The sequence below is a fragment of the Manacus candei genome, unplaced genomic scaffold, assembly GCF_025592945.1.
Source record: "Manacus candei isolate 608988 ecotype Guabito, Panama unplaced genomic scaffold, ASM2559294v1 h1tg000086l, whole genome shotgun sequence".
NCBI classification, from domain to species: Eukaryota; Metazoa; Chordata; class Aves; order Passeriformes; family Pipridae; genus Manacus; species Manacus candei.
Window position 1 is genome coordinate 791,634 of NW_026138134.1, and position 18,748 is coordinate 810,381.

Below are 18,748 nucleotides of genomic sequence, written 5' to 3' on the forward strand. Positions count from 1 at the left end.
GCCGGCGGCGCGCGCTCCCCCCGCCCCCCGTGCACGCGCAGCGCGCGCGCCCCTCACGCCCCTCGCGCGGGGGGGTCGCGCGCCCCCCCCCGCCCCCCGCGCGCCGCCCGAGGGGGAGGCGGAGGCCTCCGCCCCCCCCCAAATCCCAAATATCCCGCTCGTCCCGCCGCCTCCCGGTCCCGCCGTCATGGCCCCCAGATAGTGGCCCGGCCTCACAGACCGCCCGCAGGTAACCGGGAAGCGCGGCCAGGCCTGGGGCGGGAGGGGGGCGGTCGGTGGCGCGGCGGCCGCAGGTTCCCCTCAGGGCCGGGGGGCGGGAGGGCTCCGGCCCCGGCCCCTCTCCCCCCTCATTCTCGTCCCCTGCCGGTGTTTCCCGGCCGTGCTCCGCGACCCCGGGGCTGCGCTCGCCCCCCGGGGAATCCCGTTGCGCGCTGCACAGCCCGGGTGTCCCCCTCCCGCGGGGCCGTGTCACCCTCGCGCCGCACCGCAGGGTTCCCGCGGCGAGGGTGTCCCCTCCCTCCGGGGGTGTCCCCCGTGCCAGTGTTTGGGGGTGTCACCTTCCTCCGAGGGTGTTCTCTGCCCCTTGTGCAAGTGTTTGCCCCTCCGGGGGTATGCCGTGCCCTTGTACCGGTGTTTAGGGGTGTCCCCTGCCCCGTGTCCCACTGTTTGGGGGTGTCACCTCCCTCCGGGGATGTTCCCTGCCTCTGTGTCTGTGTTTGGGGGTGTCCCCTGCTCCCTGTCCCGGTGTCACCCCTCCTTGGGTGTCCCCTGCCCTGAGGGGTGACTGCCCAGGCCCTTGGGTGCACATCAAACCTGTAGTTCCAGGGGGTGTGAGGGGCAGTTGTGTTGTTTCCTGCATCCCAACGGGATACCTGCTGCCTCCACTGCAGCTTATGGGAGGAATTAGAGGGATTCCCACGAGTTGTTGGGCAGAGCCTGCTGTTCTCGTGTTGTTGTTTGGTTTTTTCCTACAACAGCCCTTTCTGCACATTCTTTAGTGCCCATCTGCTGGGGTCTGCTGTGCTGCCTCTGTGGCCATGCACCTGCCCAGACCTGCTCTGTGTTTTTCTGCTCTCCTTCTATCTATCCAGAATTACATTGCTATAGAGACATAAACATTGGCAGATTTTGGGAGGGTATAATCTGCTTCTTGCTTGCCCAGAGCCTGTTGCCTCTTTCCCACACAGTACCTCACAAAATCTGCTATCCCTGTTTCCATGTAAAGGTGAAATCAACTCCATGCTTGACCTCCTGAGCCCATTAAATCCTCCACTCCATGAGGCTCCTACCTGTCTACAAAAAGCTGCTGAGTTTTTCCCCACCCAAGGAGACGTATCCTTCTCCAGAGCCCGAGAGATGACTCCTCCAGCCCATCTCCTGTGCTGTGGAGCCTGTTCTGCCCACTGATGAAGGATGTGTGTCTCCTCCTCCACACACACGAGGGTTATCCCACTGATTTCCTGCCAAAAGCTGGTGCATCCCATGTTGTGTATGTTTGTACACCTCAGGAAGGTGCAACCAGTGTTTCACCAGTAGCCTTTGGGACAGGCAGACATTTCTCCTACATGCTTCCAGGGAGAAGGTTCCCACTTCGTCCTTTCATGTCTCAGATGTTCCCAGAGATGCCCTGTGGCAGCTGTTCCAGGTCCTGCCCCCAGCTCTTCCCTGCTGCATGGGCCAGGGAGGTCAGCCCTGTACCCACCGCTTGTCTCTTCTTGGCTGCCTGTTCCACCTTTCATGGCTGAGATTTCCACTTTTTGCCTTCCTGGTCCCTGTTGATCCTGCACTGTGATATTATCAGGTTAAGCCTACCTTGGTTTTCACTTTGGCTTTGAGGTTTTCTTTGCTGAACAGTTCACCAGAGTAAAATCAAGTAGCCTTTGTACTGCCTGGGTATCTGCAGATCCCACAGGTCTAAAATACCATCACTTTCTCTTTTTCTGGTCATATACATAATTTGTCCATTCCAGGATCTTTTCTGAGGCCTCCGAGCCCCTTCCAGTGCCTAAAGGAGGCACTCCAGGCACTCCAGCTCCAAGAGAGATAGAGAGGGACTTTGGACAAGGCCGTGGAGTGACAGTTCAAGGGGGAATGGTTTCCCACTGCCAGAGGGCAGGGTTAGATGGGATATTGGGAAGAAATTGTTCCCTGGGAGGGTGGTGAGGCCCTGGCACAGGTTGCCCAGAGAAGCTGTGGCTGCCCCATCCCTGGAAGTGTCCACAGACAGGTTGGACAGGGCTTGGAGCATCGTGGGCTAGTGGAAGGTGTCCCTGCCCATGGCAGGGGAGTTGGACAAGATAATCTTTAGGGCCTCTTCCAACCCAAACCATCCTAGACGTTTCTAGAAGTCTCCTGCTTTCATAGTTTTCCTCAGCTGAGGCCCTTGGTTTGCTGTACCCACATGGGGAGTTTCTCAGGTTTCCTAGTTACATGTTTGCCCCTGCTTTCCTTCTGTGCTTTTGCTTGGCACGAGGCTCTTCCTTTTCCCTTTCAAAATTTTTATTTTATTTTCCTTGGGGTGTATCCCCCAGGTAGCCACCTGGCAGCTCTTCCTGAGGTGCAGGTCTCCCAGTTCCCGTCCTGAGCTGATCTCTGGCTCCCAGCTGAGTATTTCTATAGACAAGGTGATGTGTTGTTTTTCACGTGTGGGACACACCTATGGCACTGCTCTGTGGACCCTGCAAGATGATGCTGAGTGGGAATGACTCCTGTGCGGGCAGGTCACAGACCAGCATCCAGGAGCCTTTGGGGTATTTTGAGTGCAAAATGTTTTTCTTCTGCCATGGAGGTCTCTTACTTGATGTCTACACATGACTCAGGTCTGAGTTGTGATGCACCTGAGGACCTTGCCTGGGTTTAAGTACAGCTATTTAAGGAGGTGGAACTGAACCTGAGAACTCAGACATGGCTCTCCCAGTGTAAATGCTGCCACTGATATCAAACTGTTTATTCCAGAAACCAGTTACAATGCTCTAAGTGTCTCTCCCTCGAGACTACTTGTATTTAAACAGCTGGTTTTAATCCGAAGCTTTAATTGGTGCAAACACTCCAAGCAGTCCCTTTCCAGGGGGAGGGAATTTCCAGCCCTACTTTAGTCTCCCCAGGTGGGTGTTGCAGGGATGCTGACTTGTCAGGAGGGAGGATCACACTGGATTTGTTTACAGGGTGAGAGAATTCCTGTTTCTGTGACTGAGGCTTGGAGGGGGGAGAGTGTCCTTGTGTATTCCTTGTGCAGTGCGTAAGAGGAGTAGTGAGCGAGTGAAACTGAATCCTTGCCATGTTTGTTGCAACAGGAGGTTAATCATAAACTCTGGCACTTTCCAAAGGGGTGGTTTCATTCTGTGGTGTCTGTAGGGAATTGTGCTGTTCAGAGGGTCTGGTCAGCTGTTTGCCAAGAGGATCAAAAGCAAATACAGCTTCCCCCTGACTGAGGTTGAACAAGCACCCAAACATTGGTTTTGGTTGTATCCCATGACTTGCTAAAAGTATTTTTAAGTCCTTGTGAATGAATGTGTGGTGCCTGTGGTGTGTGAGGTGTTCGTGTAACCAGGACCAAGTCTTGGGTCCTTCACATTTGTGTGAGTTATTTCACAACTTATTTCACCGGCCTTGACCATTACATCTGGTAAACTTCTTTTTCGGTGGGCTCAGAGAATGTCTGAGTGTGTGGGAGAACATCTGGTGGTGTATCTCCAGATATATCACTTCTTTTAGCAGTGTAATCCACTAGTTTAAACAAGAAGAAAGTCAAACTGTGACAAAGCAGTGATGCTTCTGCTGGCACGTGACAAGGAAGGAGATGTCCCCTGACGTAGAAGGGGTTGTCTGTTGACATTTTTCTCCCTCTCCCAGTTATAAGTAGGTTATCCCTGCTCAAATTATGCAACCGTGCAGACAGCCAGACTTCAGGAATTCCAAATGCTTCAATGTGTCAAGTACTGCCTTCTAAATGAAATGCCACAGTTGCAGAGCCTGTTCACAGTCTGTCACTTCAAATACAACATCGATCTTGGAATCGCGTGTGGCTGAGAAGGGGCAGCAGCTTAATTGCTCCTTCCCTTGGGGAAGTATTGTGTGAGATTGCAGGAGCCAAACCGGTTGGGAGAGATGCCTCTACCTGTGACAGCGTTTCCATATGGAAGTCAGTAGTTATAAGCAGAAAAAAAATCCTAAAAACATTGATTTCTGTAACAAATTGAAACTCCTCACTCTTTGTGGCTGCGGCTGTTGCCTCCAAGATGCAGTTTCCAGCATCCAGATCTAATTAAATAGTTGTGTGCTTACTGCTAAGTAAACATTGGAGTCCATTACTCTTAGCTTGCCTTGGAGATCAAATTGATTCTTCTAATGGTTTCACTGGATGAAAGCAAATGTACTGGGATTTGTGCAAGGTGCCTAAATGAAATGGTGGTGGTAGGAAAAGAGCTGCAAACCTGATAAAATGGGATGACAGGAACCGTAAACGCCCAGCTTTTAATTTAATTCTTACATTCCAATTAATCAAGTTAAGGAAGGGACTTAAACTGTGCATTATTTGTCGATAGCGTGTTTTTAATGCATTCCAATTCAGGGCTGGTGAAATAATTATTTCACATGAACAGGTTTATCAGAGCACGGGAACGATGGGATAATAAGGACTGCAAAAAGTGTGTTGGGCTCAGCATGTGGTGTGTGACAGTGGCCGGGAGTAAATCATCAGGGGAAGAGTGGAGGAGCAAACACAGACAGCTCAGTCATGTCCCCTGTGCATCTACTGCACTTTGGGGTTTATTATTTGGGGTGATTTGACCACAATATTTGTTTGCCTGCTCTACACAAGAAGGCTGAATAAAAGCATTTCAGAGCATGAAGAGATGCTTTCTAAAAGGACACTTTGTATTTCATCTGTGATAACATTATAAACATTTACCGTGTGTAATGTTTTATATTCAGAAGTACAAGTGAACATAGTAATTGTAGTGAGAGATATTTTAGTGGAAATATAGGTAGAGCTACTGAAGAAGATCTGAGTTTATAAATACAGCTACAGATGGTGCTTGATAAAGCATTTTGTATTTGGATATTACCAAGAGTGTGTTATGGAAAAACTACAATTTCAGTGATACTTACCAGAGTTAAATCTGTTGGAAGGTGATGGAAGCATGAAGATGCCATGTCTTGGAAATTACTAGTACATTTGGGAATAACTGCTGAGTTAAGGGAAAGTTGGTCCCATGTTAGCGACAGATATTGACAATGTTGGAGCTCTGTGGGCTGACAGTTTCTGCAGTCTTCTGTCTTTGTTTTGGGGTTTTTAAGTGGATAAATGCCCCTGTTATGAAATACCTACTGTGAGAAGTTTCTGTGAAATGCTACATTTAAAAAAACCCACAAAACTCTCCTTGGATATGGTTCTGCCAGCCCAGCATTGGCCATACAAGGGCAGGCAGCTGCAGCCTGTGGAGTCGCTGCTCACCTGATAACATGATTTGTAGATAAATACAAGGATTTTTAGTTTGGGGGCCAAGAAGAGCTCCTTTTAGGCATTTATCTGCATAAATGAGTCATTAGGAAAATAAAGGGTACACGTAGTGCTGAAAGGGTGATGACACAACCACATTCCTGCCTTGCTTGAGCTTGTTCAGGATTCCTTATAGCTGCTTCCGTTGGGAAGGTGGCTGTTGTTTATATGTCTGTGACACCTTGACTAGCTGGCAGCAGTCCATGCCGTCTGGATTATCCCTGCCTTTTCTCCTCTGCAGATTGCATGGGATGGGAGGCTTTGCCGTGATCTCTCCCCTCTGCTCTTCACTCAGGTTTTTCCTCGGTCTTGCTTCCAGCACTTGAAGTGTTAATGGGGCTGGGGTGCTGCGGGGAGAGTTGAGATTTGCATTGCACTGCACAAAAATTCATTATTTATAGTTAACGTGGATTTCATTGCAGTATAACACTTCCTCGTTAATCTGGAATAAAAGTGAGAGAGAAACTGCCATTTTTTGTAACCCTACAAGAATGTTTTGGTGTGAGTTACAAAACCCATGCCATTTTACCTGATATTTCTTCCACATTCTAGCACCAAAAAGGGCTTGGAAATTTTTACTTTCATGACTAATTTAGGAGGCTGACTTGAGTAGCCTTTCATGTATATTTTTCCCAAGTTTATATCGATATGCTTTTCTGAGAGTGAAGACTGAAATGCAGTGGGTAGCCATGGTAAAACAAGAAAAAATAGCTTTCTAGTTTAAACCAGCAGGTTGCTGCCACGTGACAAATGAAAGTACTTTATGGATATTTTTTGGCAATTTGCAGTACTTAAAAGAATTTAATTTTCGATTGTATTTTTTTTTGCTGCTTTTAAAGACCAAGGATTATAAAACTGAAGCCTTGCTTTTTATTACACAGAGTGGGAAGCAGTCATGAAGCGGCTTTTCTACACTGAGAAATTTGGGGAAAATTTAACCTGAGTTTGCATGGAGTGAACGTGTAAAGAAGTTACTGAGATCCCGTAAAAATGATGCATGAAAACTGCCATTGTTAAATTTGAATGTGTGCCTCAGGGATGTAACACATCAGTCCTATAATCTGATGACATTCTGAGGCACTTCCATGTGTAAGGATACAGTGACGACTATGAATTCACTTGTTGCTTTTATTCTAGTAAAAAAAGCCTTAAATGGAGATTTGTTTCATATGTTGATGACACAAACATCTTACTTTCAGGACAGATCTGGTAGTTTGATCATGTGCTTTTTTGGAGAGCTGATGAAAAACAAAGTACAGGACAGTGAATCTGCTGTGAAATATCCCAAAACACTCTGTCCAGTGACGTTCATACATTAATTTTTATTATGAGAATAAAGGTAATTCAGTGTGGAACAAGGCCTTTTAGCAGCTACTGCTCATGTTCTTAAATGAGCCTCAGTTTTAAGTACTGTCAGAAAATTTGCTTTTATGTGTTACATGGAGCACTAATGTGAGATTCCTACAATGCAATGTTGAAAGTGCTGGAGGCTGAGGAAGGTGGCATTTATCTGGTTTGCTTATTCAACCATGTGAAAGCTATATTAGGCACATAAACTTTATACCCTGCACTGCAGCTTCAGAAAGGCAACAAGTTAAATCTGAGTCCTTTGAAATAGTGAATGGTAATACTCTGTTCTCCCAAAGAGCCGACTTCAAATGATCACACCAAAACTCCAACAACTCTGTCAAGGCTGGGGAAAACAAGGCAATTCTCCACAGATAAAGTTTCCTTCAGAGTCTGGCTGTTGCATGAAACACGGATTTTGTTGGAGCCAGCAAATTTGAGTTATGTAGGAAGGTACAGAGCCTTAAAAAATGACATTTATCTTAATTATGTATCTGTAAATGGTCTCAAAGAACATCTTGTGTTGCATAAAAGTGGCCAGTGGCGTCAGATCAATTTACATACAGCACTACTGTCCTGCCCTGATTATTGTAATCTCTGCTTTTAATTAGATCCTGAGATTAAGAGCTGTCATGCTGATCAGTGAACTTAATGTATACTCTCTCAGTTCTAGCTGGAATGTGGTTGGTAAAGTCAGATGCTCTGAAAAGATCTATGTTTACTTTGCAGAGACGTTAAGGGGGAGCTGCCCAGAGAAGGAAAATAAACCAAAAACCCCCTCTTGAGAATCTTTCAGGAGGTGAAAATACATATTGACAAATACCTGACCAAAAATGAGGCATTGCAATAGGCTGGTGGTTCTGGGGGCCTTTTGGTTGGCTGTAATTTAATAGTGTGGAGATCTTGCTCCCAAGTTACTTTTAACTCATTGGCTTCCAGTTTACAGCTCAAGTCCATTATTGGCTCCTTAATATATCATGTCAAATATTAATTTCAAACTGATGGATTTCCCATGAAGTTCCTTCTGTTCCCAGGATGCCAGTTCTCAGTCATTTGTTTTTATGTCTTGTGCTTAACCTTTTCATCAGCATTTTTTGAGCCAGTGTCTTTGCTATAACAAGTCCTTATGGCACTTCCCAGGTGAACTCTTTAACCTATTATTTCAGGTACATGAGTTACTTTCTTTCAACCAGCTCCTTAGCTTCAGTTTGTCTCTTCATCTCCTTGTTCTCACTAATAGCTCTAGATCATGTTATTAAAACATTTTAATTAAGGTCTCATCATAGCTGGCATTTCCTCTTTTTCTGAAAAATACATTATCAAGTTTGAGATAAAGACTTTAACTTCAGTAAACACAGGTGGTGTCCCATTTTCTGTTTGTTTTCTTATTCTTAAGTCTTTTTTTCTTCAGATTGTTTTTATTTCACCACATTTCTGCAGTTGTATACAAACAGCTATAATCATATATCTCTGAGAGATGAAAACATCTCTATATTTTTAAATAATCAGACCTTGTACACTAAATATTTGAGAGAAGAAATTATCACAGTGTTAATGTTGCCAAGCTTTTTTGCAGGTGTGTATTAAAAAATGAGACAGTCTTTGAACAATCCTGCATCTTGTGTTGCACTGACACCTTTTCCCTGAGAATTCAAATACCAGTGTTTTATCACAGCAGTGTCTAATGGAAACACTTTTAGATTGACTTCTAATGAAAGGAGTGGTAGCATGTTTTACACACCTACAGGGTGATCTTTAATCTGCAAGTTTTATCTGGGCCAGGAGTTGTAGCTGTGCTTTAATCTTCCTGCTGTATTAATCCAGCATACTCAGTGTCATGTACAGAGCTCCAGGTTGTCTGAAATTCCAGCTCTGTGACACTTCCACAGTTAAGAATGTCCTGGTTTATCTGTGTACTGGTTATCAACTGCAGATACCACAACTCTCATTTGCCTGAGACATAAGTGATGTGCAGTTCCTGACATAAAAATTAAAAAGAGAGGTTTGCAGTAGGATTAAATTCTCCTACCAGTTTGAGATCAGTCAGGAGAAAGTCTTGCAGGCCCCTTCCTGTAGGCAGTATATGCAGGATGATGAGGGACAAGAATAAATCTGGAAACATCACTTGCACGAGGAAATGACAAGCCAGACACGTTGCACATCATGTTTGATGTAGAAACAGCAATTCCTGAAAAATAGTGATAGTTTGACAAATGGTTTTCAACTTTTTCTTTGCTATGACATCCCAGTACCAGAACAACAGCTCTGTGATGTTTTATGTTGGATTTAATATTCTAAAATAAAAGTAGTAGACATGTACACCTCTTTCTCATTACATGAGAAACATGTTTTGGGTTTTTTTCCACTTTTATATGCTGAGGCAGCATATAAAAGACAACATGAGGATGACTTTGGTCATCTCGGTCTGGAAACTACTCTTTTTATTGGAGCTTTATAGTTTAGACAACTGAGATATTTTGAACTGAACAAGTAGTTCTGATTTGTTCTTGGGCTGCATTGCTTTAACAGTGCTTAATATCCATGGTGTAAAAATACTGAAGTTCTGCAAAAACAAGGAGGAAGTAGAAGCACATGCTAAAGGTGCTGTTGGCTTTCTGGCAAGGAGAAGTTGAAATAAAGTGCCAGAAAGGTGCTGAACTGGATTTCAAGAATGGTGCCATTCCCTGTCCTACCAGGCAGCACAGATTCATGGAATCATAGAATCCCGGGATGGTTTGGGTTGGAAGGGGCCTTAAAGCCCATCTCATTCCATCCCGCTGCCATGGGCAGGGACACCTTCCACTAGCCCAGGTTGCTCCAAGCCCTGTCCAACCTGTCCGTGGACACTTCCAGGGATGGGGCAGCCACAGCTTCTCTGGGCAACCTGTGCCAGGGCCTCACCACCCTCACAGAGAGGAATTTTTTTCCTAATATCCAAATCTGACCCTACTCTCTGTCTGTCTGAAGCCACTCCTTCTTGTCCTGTCACTCCAGATCCCTGTAAATAGTCTCTCTCCATCTTTCTTGTCAGCCCCTTCAGGCACTCACTGGCAGGGCACAGTTAGGTCACCCTGAAGCCTTCCCTTCTTCAGGCTGAACGATCCCAATTCTCTCAGCCTTTCAGACTGAAAAGGTCTTTTCCAACCTAAATATTGTATGATTTTGCAGGACAAGGTTAGTGTTGAGTCACCACAGGGTCTCAGTCTCTAAGGGTACTTTGACTTCCCCACAGGCCCCTTCTGTTCTGCTCAGATGAGCTGAGTCCAGACAGCCAAGCTCAGGGGACATGTCCTGAGGGCAGTGGCAGGTGAGGGATGAGCTACTGAAGTTCTGAATCACTGTGCATTCCAAGCCTCAGAACCCACTGTAAGTGATGGATGAGCATGACAAAATTGCTAAGCAGGCCCTGGACTCATCATGACTCAAGTTAACTATATTAGCTTCTTCCAAAAAACCAAGAGTGAATAAGGCCCAGTTGCCAAAACCAGTGACTGTGTTTAGAGTGATAAATTGCAGTGATGACAAGTGGCTGGGAGCCTCAGCATCTCAGGGAGAAGGGGGGTCAGCTCCTGGATTCAACACTCAGCTGAAGTTCCAGTCACAAAAACCAGTCTAAGATAATCTGTGCTCTTCTGTGTAGGGAAAGTCTGTTGGTGCTGTTCCCCTAAAATGTGCATGTAAATGTTTTCTAATTTTATCCTCTCAGGAGTGTTCTGTTGCAGCTGACCTACCATCTCAACTGACAATAAAACCATTTTGTAGAATTAATTGCTGGGTTTGGCACCCTGCTACTTGTCTCAATGCGTTCACCAACCCTGGGAATTAAAACGCACCTACTAGATTTGCATCGTGCAAATTCACGTTTCCATGATCCGAGTCATTCTCTTCCTATCCTTGTGAAATATTAATGTTTTCAATAGCAGTGACAATGTGAGTCAGTACTGTGACTGTGAGCTGGGACCTTACCATGGCCACACACATCTGCTTTCTTCTCATGGCATGGTACAGTTAAAGCTTTTGTTTTCTGTTATTATAGGGTTTCATTTTGGGGAAACTGAAGAGATCCGTTAGGAGTAGGAAACACGTATTTCATGGACACCCTGGGTCTGCCTTGTTCCTGCATAATTATATTGGAAGGGAAACTATTGGATGCTTTTTCTCCTTGTCCTTTGCAGATAAATACTGTTCCTAATGGAATAAATACTGTTCCTGATGGTCTGATGGAGAACTTAAAGAAATACTGTGTGCTTTTGTACCTGCCTGTTTCCTACCCTGCAGAGGTTTACCTTGGTTGCTGCCAGAAGTTTTCATGAGTGCTGTTACAGCTCAGGATTTCCAGATGTGCAAATCTTTTCAGCAGTTTTTTGTAAAGAGTTTCAGCCTTGGTGTTTTGACTTTGTAAACCTCAGCTCTTACAGTGCTCATGAGAAACTTTTATCTAGATGCTTACAAATGTATTTAAAATTGGGGAACAGGGAGAGCTTATTGGCACAATGTAGTTTCCATGTGTTAAACACTTAGAGACTCTGAAAATTATGTATATTATTTACACAGATCTGGATCAGTTTGACCCATGGTGCTTCCTGATAGTGTTTTATCTGCCTCCACTAAGCTTAACTCTAGTGCTGGAGTACTGCCTGCCACCCTTCTGCAGCAGCCTCTGGTGGACTCTACCTAAAATTTAGGAAGATATAAATTTTAGAATTTGGAAAGTCTCTTTACCAGGAGCAATTTGCATCCTCGGAAAGTATTCTTGCAAATAAAAATAAAAATTAAGTGTTGAACATAGGTACAAGCTTGGGTGTGAGTACAGAGCAGCCAACAAATGCTTTCTGGGGATGACACTAATGGTACGTGAAGGCAGTGGCTCAAAATCTCTGGCATGTGAACTTGTCAACAGTGGTGTCCAAAACCCCAATCTTTACAAAATATATGATCTTGTCAAGTACAGTATTTCTGGAGTACACAGGCAAAGCACAACACACTTTTGTATGCCTTCTGCTGTGAAAGGGAGTGTTAATGCTAACGATAAATGGGTGGCTTGTAGAACTTCAGGCCTTTGACTTGTTAGGTGAAATTGCTCTTCCATTCCAGCGCCCAAGTGGAGTCCTCTGGAGTTACTTACCTGCCATCAGCCATTCTTTGCTGGGCAGATCTTCCCAGAGGACTGTCCCATGTGCAAAGAACATGCCCAAGAACAAAAGACCTCCAAACTCCTTAAAACAAGAAGTTGTCCTCTTCTGAGGAGCTGGGAGGAAAGGGACACAGGAGTGTCCTAGGGTATTTCAGTGGAGTCATTTGGAGAATCAGAGTCTGGTTCCTGAACTGAGAGACCAAGGGCCAACTCAGCCCCAGCACTGAGCTCCCAGTTTTTCACAGGGCATGGCATCACCTCACTCCATGTACAGGCTGGAGCTCAGCATCTATTTCAGGTTTAACAGAACGGTGTTTATGCCTCAACACTGGTTCCTTTGTGCACTCAGGGTTTTAAATCTGCTGTCCTAGAGGAAATGGAAGTTCTGAAGCCCTGCATACTTCCCAGGATGGTTAATTTCCCTAGTCCTCTCACCCACTGCAGCCAAAGGTTACAGGTTTGCATTCCACAGATTCCAGAGCACCAAAGTGGATGCTGCACACTGATGTGATTCTGAGCACAGAAGCCTCCTGTTTGCCTCCTCTTTTTCATGAGTACCATCAGGCTTGGCTGTGTTGGGCTGAGTTCTAACTAGGTTTACTGACCTGGGTTAAAATATGGTTTTAAATAAAGTTTAGAAAGTGCTGTTGGTTTGTTTGAAACAAGAACAGTGTGGCAGCTCCAGCCAGCAGTTTGTGAAGTGAAGCGGGGCCAGATCTATAGTGGAGATAGTACCTTTTATTAGACCAGCTGCTGTTGGGGAAACAGATGCGTGTTTAGATACACAAGTATTGCAAGGCTGAAATAGAAGTAGCCAACTTGAAGTTAAATACGCACTAAGAGCAGTTATTCTGATTAAATCGTGAACTTAATTATACAAACTAGTTAATTTGAGAGAGGGGGGTGCTGGTACCTGTGTACTGTAGTGACAGAGATAAAGTGATCCAGGTCACATGTTTATCCATGTGGAACATTTGTCTGTGTCTGGCTGCTGCTGTTGATGGGATGGTGCTGCCAGTGCCCAAGGAGTGATCTGCATTAAAAATAAATTAAAAAAAATAATTAGTGACCTGATTTCCACCATAGGCTCACACACAGGTAAGTGTACCTAAGGGATTGCTGAGAATTTCCATAAGGGTGGGAATTTCCTGAGCTTTTTGAGTACCAAAGCCAACATGGCATTTATGTATCTGAAGTCTGTTGATTTCAGTATTCAGAAAAATTTAGTGTTTTCATGCTCTAAGTTGCCACAGGTCAGGATATGGAGGTTAAAGGTGGGGTGGTAGTTTTGTGGTGCTAAAAATTTCTTCTGTTGTAAAATGATGTGACTTAAGTGAGAAACTGAATGTGAGCAGCTCTGTGAGTTTCGTTCAGTGACTCTTCCAAAAGATTATTGTAGGTACCATGTTTCAAACCCAATGATTTGAGGCGCAGCAGAAGGTGAATAAGGAGCTAAACTTGGTGTACATGAAGTAGGCAGGTCACGTGAGGAATATTTTTCAGTTCTGTTCTAGTTTCTTTTCAATTTACAGTTTCATTACATTACATTTATAGAGTACAGTTTCTTCTTTATGGTTTCTAAGCACAGAAACTTGACACATGTTTAATGCCAAAATAGTGAATGTGACTTCGTAACTTGCTAAAACTTGTTTTTCGGTAGCCTTGAAATAGTCAGAATGAGCTGAGTTACCCTGAACTACTTAAAGGTCAGGTCTCTGTTAGTACTCCTGGGAGTAAAAAAAAACCAACTAATTTTCAACTAAACTGTACAAAGTCTGGTGCAGTAGCACTTCCCTTCGCACTGCTTTTGGCTAATAGTGGACAAAATTCTCCTTGCTCTGGAAGTCCTGTAGTGCTCATGTTTGAATTCTCACCTTCTCCAAGGATCTGTGCTTTGGTGGTGAATCCCCACATATCTCCAGGGCAGGGATGGACTCTGGAAAAAACATTCTCTTAAACTGCAAATGTCTGTTCAATACAACCCATTAAATATGGGCTAAAGTGTCCCACTGGGAATATCTTTTAAAACTTGTGAAAGTGTCTTTAAATTTCATCATGTTTTCCTAGAGCTTAGAAATAATCCATGAGTTGTGGGCAAGGTGTGTGTGCCTCGGGATTGTGGAGAGGAGGAAAAGCTTCTGTCTCTGTGATACCATCCCTGATCCCTGCTTGGAGAATCCCTAATAGTTTGTGGCTCAAAGATGAACAACTTTGCCAGCTCCAACCCACTTATCACTTAGTTTAGGTGTGCACCTTGCTCTCCCCACCCCAGCAGTTGCAAGGGAACAGGTATATTTAGTTCTGGATTTTGGTTCTGTAATCACTCCTGGATCTGCCACCCTGCACTTTATGGTCCAACAGCTCCGTCAGGGACTGGCTGATAATGGGAAATCAGACATGCCAAAATGTCATTTCAAAATGGTAATGGGACGGAAATGTTGGACTTGGGGTGAAACTGTAACGCTGCAGCCCTTTCCCCTCTTTGGTCACTGGGAGTGCAGCTGTAAAAATACCCTGTGCCACCGAGAGATTGTCAGAGAGTTGATTCATTTTATAACTTGGCTGCTTTAGCACGCTCAACTTTTCATGTGAAGAATATTTTCAAATTGTTTAAATTATCTTCTAAAACTATTTGATGTTTTTACTTCCTCATTAACTGTAAGGAACTGATATTGTTTGCCCTCCTCAGCCCACCCCTTTGGATTTTCCCAAAAATGCTCCTTGTCCACACTGAGGCCTGGATAGGAGCCACTTGTTTAAATGGTGGTGTCAATGCAATGAGGGGGAAAGTCATTTTATAGAAGTGATTTGACAGAGCAATATCCCACATTCATGGCAGGAACGCTGCTCCTTAATAAATTTAAATCAGTTTATTGCACATCACTGACTTCCACTATTTTATTTTGAATTCTGTAACCAGATCAAGGTCAAGGAATTAAATGATGAAAGGAGAAGAGGAAAGGAAACCAGAGGAGGGGAGAGGCTGCAGGAGGGGGGAAGCAAGACAAGGAATGGTTCAGAGCAGGGCAACAGAGTCGAGCTCTCACTTAGGGACTGAGGGATGAGCATTTCTCACTCAGCTGAACAGAAAAATGGGTTATTCTGAGCCTACAGGAACTGGGAGGATTGCTCTTGATTTTCTCCTTGTTCGTAATGATGTATTGGTACTGTTTCTAAATACCAGATTGTTCTGTGGATAGTCCTTGTGAATGTTTTATTCCTTTTGTAGCCAGTTGCAGAAGCACTTCTGGAACAGAAGCACTTCTGGACTTCTGATGTGCCAAGGAACTGCGGCAGCGCCTGGGATTTCAGAAGAAAGGGTATCCCAAGGCCATTTTAGAATATGCTGTTACAAGCTTTTACTGTAGTGTTTTGGTCTGAGATCAATGGAATATGCTTTTCATTTGATTCATGCTGGAGAACAAACAGTCTGGATGTTCAGATGCCTCTTGAGGTCGATCCATTTTCTTTCAGTGAAGGGAGTGTTTTGGTTGTGCTTAACTTTTTCCTCTGCACTAGTGTGAAATCTCATTTTAAACTCAAATGTCCCTTACGGTTTCTCCCAGACTTTATATTGTCAAGTGTTAGTTAATCTGTTCTCTCGAATAGTTCTTTTTCCTCTGTCTGAAAGGGTTTGAGTATCAAAAGTGAAACCCCAGCTACAAGAAGCAGCCAAGTGTAAATGTGTGTAGAACAAGGTAGGCTCTGACAGCTGCCATTTCAATATGTGACATTTGGAGCAAATTGTTCCAAACTTGCTCTTTGTAGCTGAGAATCTCCAAATGAGCAGCTTGTAAGTGTGGTATGCTTTTGTGTATGTGGAAGGGAAAGAAGGATGATGTGAAGAAGCTGCTGACTCCAGGAACTAATCAGATCCAGTTATGTTGTTGATGTTTAACCCAATGATATTTCTATATTGTGGTAATTGTGTGAGGCATGTGAAACACAGAAACCCTTGGGGGGTTGGGAGGTGGGGGACTTAAGAAGGTGAAACACGGTGGGTTGTGTTTCGTTTACAGTGAAATAATTCAGAAGAGTTTGGAGAAAACCCAGGAACTGATTTTCTTGGTGGCCACAGCAGTTCCAGTTCCATCCCAGGGGATGTCTGGGCATGTGGCATCTTGCTTGGCACTGTCTTTCCCCTGTGTACTGCAGAGGGAGTAAGTGGTGGATCAGCTTCACCCTCCTCAAATCAGAGTAATTTATTTTTTAGAGGCTGCTGCAGCCCTAAAATTTGCAACCAGTGTGGGTCACACCTCCCAATCTTGCACAAAACACAAACATTTGCTCCCACATGGAGAGAACCCAAAGAAGGGAGGTTTTTATTGTCGGAAGAAAAAAGTTACCCTCCTTGTATTATTTATCACACATATAAAATCAATATGTATGTATTTGATTGAGACTTAAACTTTCCTTTGAGGTTTCTAATGCATTGTGTTTCTGAAGGAATTTTCAATAACTCCTCACCCTAGTCCAAAACTGTTTATTAAAAGCAGCTTTAGGCAATCTGTACCTGCACTGCAGCAGGAAAACAGAGCTATTGGCAGCTGTTGTTTTATGTTTACCAGCTTGAACTCTGGCCTCTGGAAATTCACATTGTAGTTTCTCTAAAGCTTTTCTGGAATTAAATACGATCTCTGGGAGATTTACTTGCTCCTGCACACTTGTAAGTTGACCCAAGCTGACGTCTTTTCCACTTAAAAGAAACATTCAACACTCTGTCAGGTTTAAGAACTGTGAGCAAGAGTTTCCTGGGCCCAGAAGATAAAAATACAGGTTTCTACTCACTGTTAGTTAAAAAAAATGCTTTTGTTTTAATATTGCAAACATTTCTTTGAAGTGTGTTGGGCATTTGGTTTTGAGTGGGCAGTAGCAAGAAATACAGGGGTTATTTATTATATACGTATAGAGAGATAGATATAGGGAGATATATATAGAGATATATATATAAGGATAGACTGCAAATAATTTGATCCATGTTTATGAAAATTGCAAGTAAGTAATTGCATTTCTGTAGAATTACTCGCACAATCTGGATCCTAGAAAAAACTGATCTGAAAGAATTTGGTTGAATTTTCTTCTTACAGAGTCTTAGAAAGCCACTTGACTTCCGCTTTCTGACATGAAAATGACAGTTTTCCTCTTTGTTCCAGGACACCTGTGATCTCTTGTATGTGGGAAGAACGCTGGGAGAACCATCTAAAAATGGGTGTTAAAACATTCACTCATAACTCCCCTGCTCACAGTCAGGAGATGCTGGGGAAGCTGAACATGCTCCGCAACGATGGGCACTTCTGTGATATCACCATCCGTGTCCAGGACAAGATCTTCAGGGCGCACAAGGTGGTCCTGGCGGCCTGCAGCGACTTCTTCCGCTCCAAACTTGTGGGCCAAGCAGAGGACGAGAGCAAGAGCGTGTTGGACCTGCACCATGTGACTGTGACCGGGTTCATCCCACTGCTGGAATACGCTTACACGGCAACGCTGTCCATCAACACGGAGAACATCATTGACGTGCTGGCTGCAGCCAGCTACATGCAGATGTTCAGCGTGGCCAGCACGTGCTCCGAGTTCATGAAGTCCAGCATTTTGTGGAACACGCCCAACAGCCAGCAGGAGAAGGTGCTGGATGCAGGGCAGGAGAACAGTGCAAACTGCAATTTCACCTCTCGCGATGGCAGCCTTTCCCCCGTCTCCTCTGAGTGCAGCGTGGTGGAGAGAACCATCCCTGTGTGCCGGGAGTCGCGGAGGAAGCGCAAAAGCTACATCGTTATGTCTCCTGAGAGCCCCCTCAAATGCAACACACAAACCAGCTCCCCCCAAGTGCTCAATCCCTCAACTTCCTACCCGGAGTCCAGAAACCAGCCCGTAGACTCGTCCTTAGCTTTTCCCTGGACTTTTCCTTTTGGAATCGATCGAAGACTTCAGTCGGAAAAGGTGAAGCAGGCGGAGAACTCACGGACTTTGGAAATGCCTGGGCCCTCCGAGTCCAACCGGAGAATGGCGGATTACGTGACTTGTGAGAGCACCAAAGCCAGTTCTCCCCTGGTGATCGAGGAGGACGTGCGAGTCAAGGTGGAAAGGCTGAGCGACGAGGAGGTGCACGAGGAGGTGTCACAGCCCGTGAGCGCTTCCCAGAGCTCCCTGAGCGATCAGCAGACAGTCCCGGGGAGTGAGCAAGTGCAGGAGGATCTCCTGATCAGCCCACAGTCTTCATCCATAGGTACGACCATTTCTGGCCTTAGGTATGAGTATGTACAGAAAAGCCTCTGATAGGCACGTGTGCACCTGGGATTTTACTGGAGGAAACCTGCCTTGTGAGTTTTTATGCTTTAATTCAGTGAAATGGCCTTTTTTCCCCTGTTTCATGAAATGTTACTTATAAACTTGGAGTTCTTTAAATAACTTTTAGAAGGCAGCTGAGAAAGGTAAGCCCTCCTCATTCAGCAGAGGTTGATAACTCCATTTTACCTCTAGTTCCCTAACTGAGGGAACTAATTCTGCTTTCATTAGTGTCAAAAAGACACTGATCTCAGCTGAGCCGCAACACCAGATCTGAAAGGCTTGTGCCTGTAGCCATAAGGGGTTACCACAGGACTTTGCATCAGACATCAAATCGTGTATAATTGTGACAGAGAGCCTTTGTAAGAGGATTTGCAAAATAAGTGGTGAAACACTGTCGTCTTAATGCCCCAGACAAAAATAAAACCACACAATCATAATATTGAGAATCTTTCCATTTTTGGGGGATTTGATTCTCAAGTTGC

At 44.7% G+C, this 18,748-nt stretch overlaps 1 protein-coding gene across 4 annotated transcripts in view; it reads left to right on the forward strand.

The window, feature by feature from the left end:
• ZBTB44 (zinc finger and BTB domain containing 44) overlaps positions 1-18,748 on the forward strand; it is a 36,587-nt gene continuing 17,839 nt past the window's right edge. The window contains exons 1-2 of one of the 4 annotated variants that reach the window (XM_051812440.1): positions 1-229; positions 17,135-18,204. In XM_051812440.1, the coding sequence (XP_051668400.1) occupies positions 17,154-18,204 (1,051 nt within the window). In that variant the 5' untranslated portion in view covers positions 1-229; positions 17,135-17,153. Of the gene's footprint in view, positions 230-15,285; positions 15,302-17,134; positions 18,205-18,748 lie in introns of those variants that run through there. The other 3 variants (XM_051812438.1, XM_051812441.1, XM_051812439.1) reach the window with 3 other exon arrangements.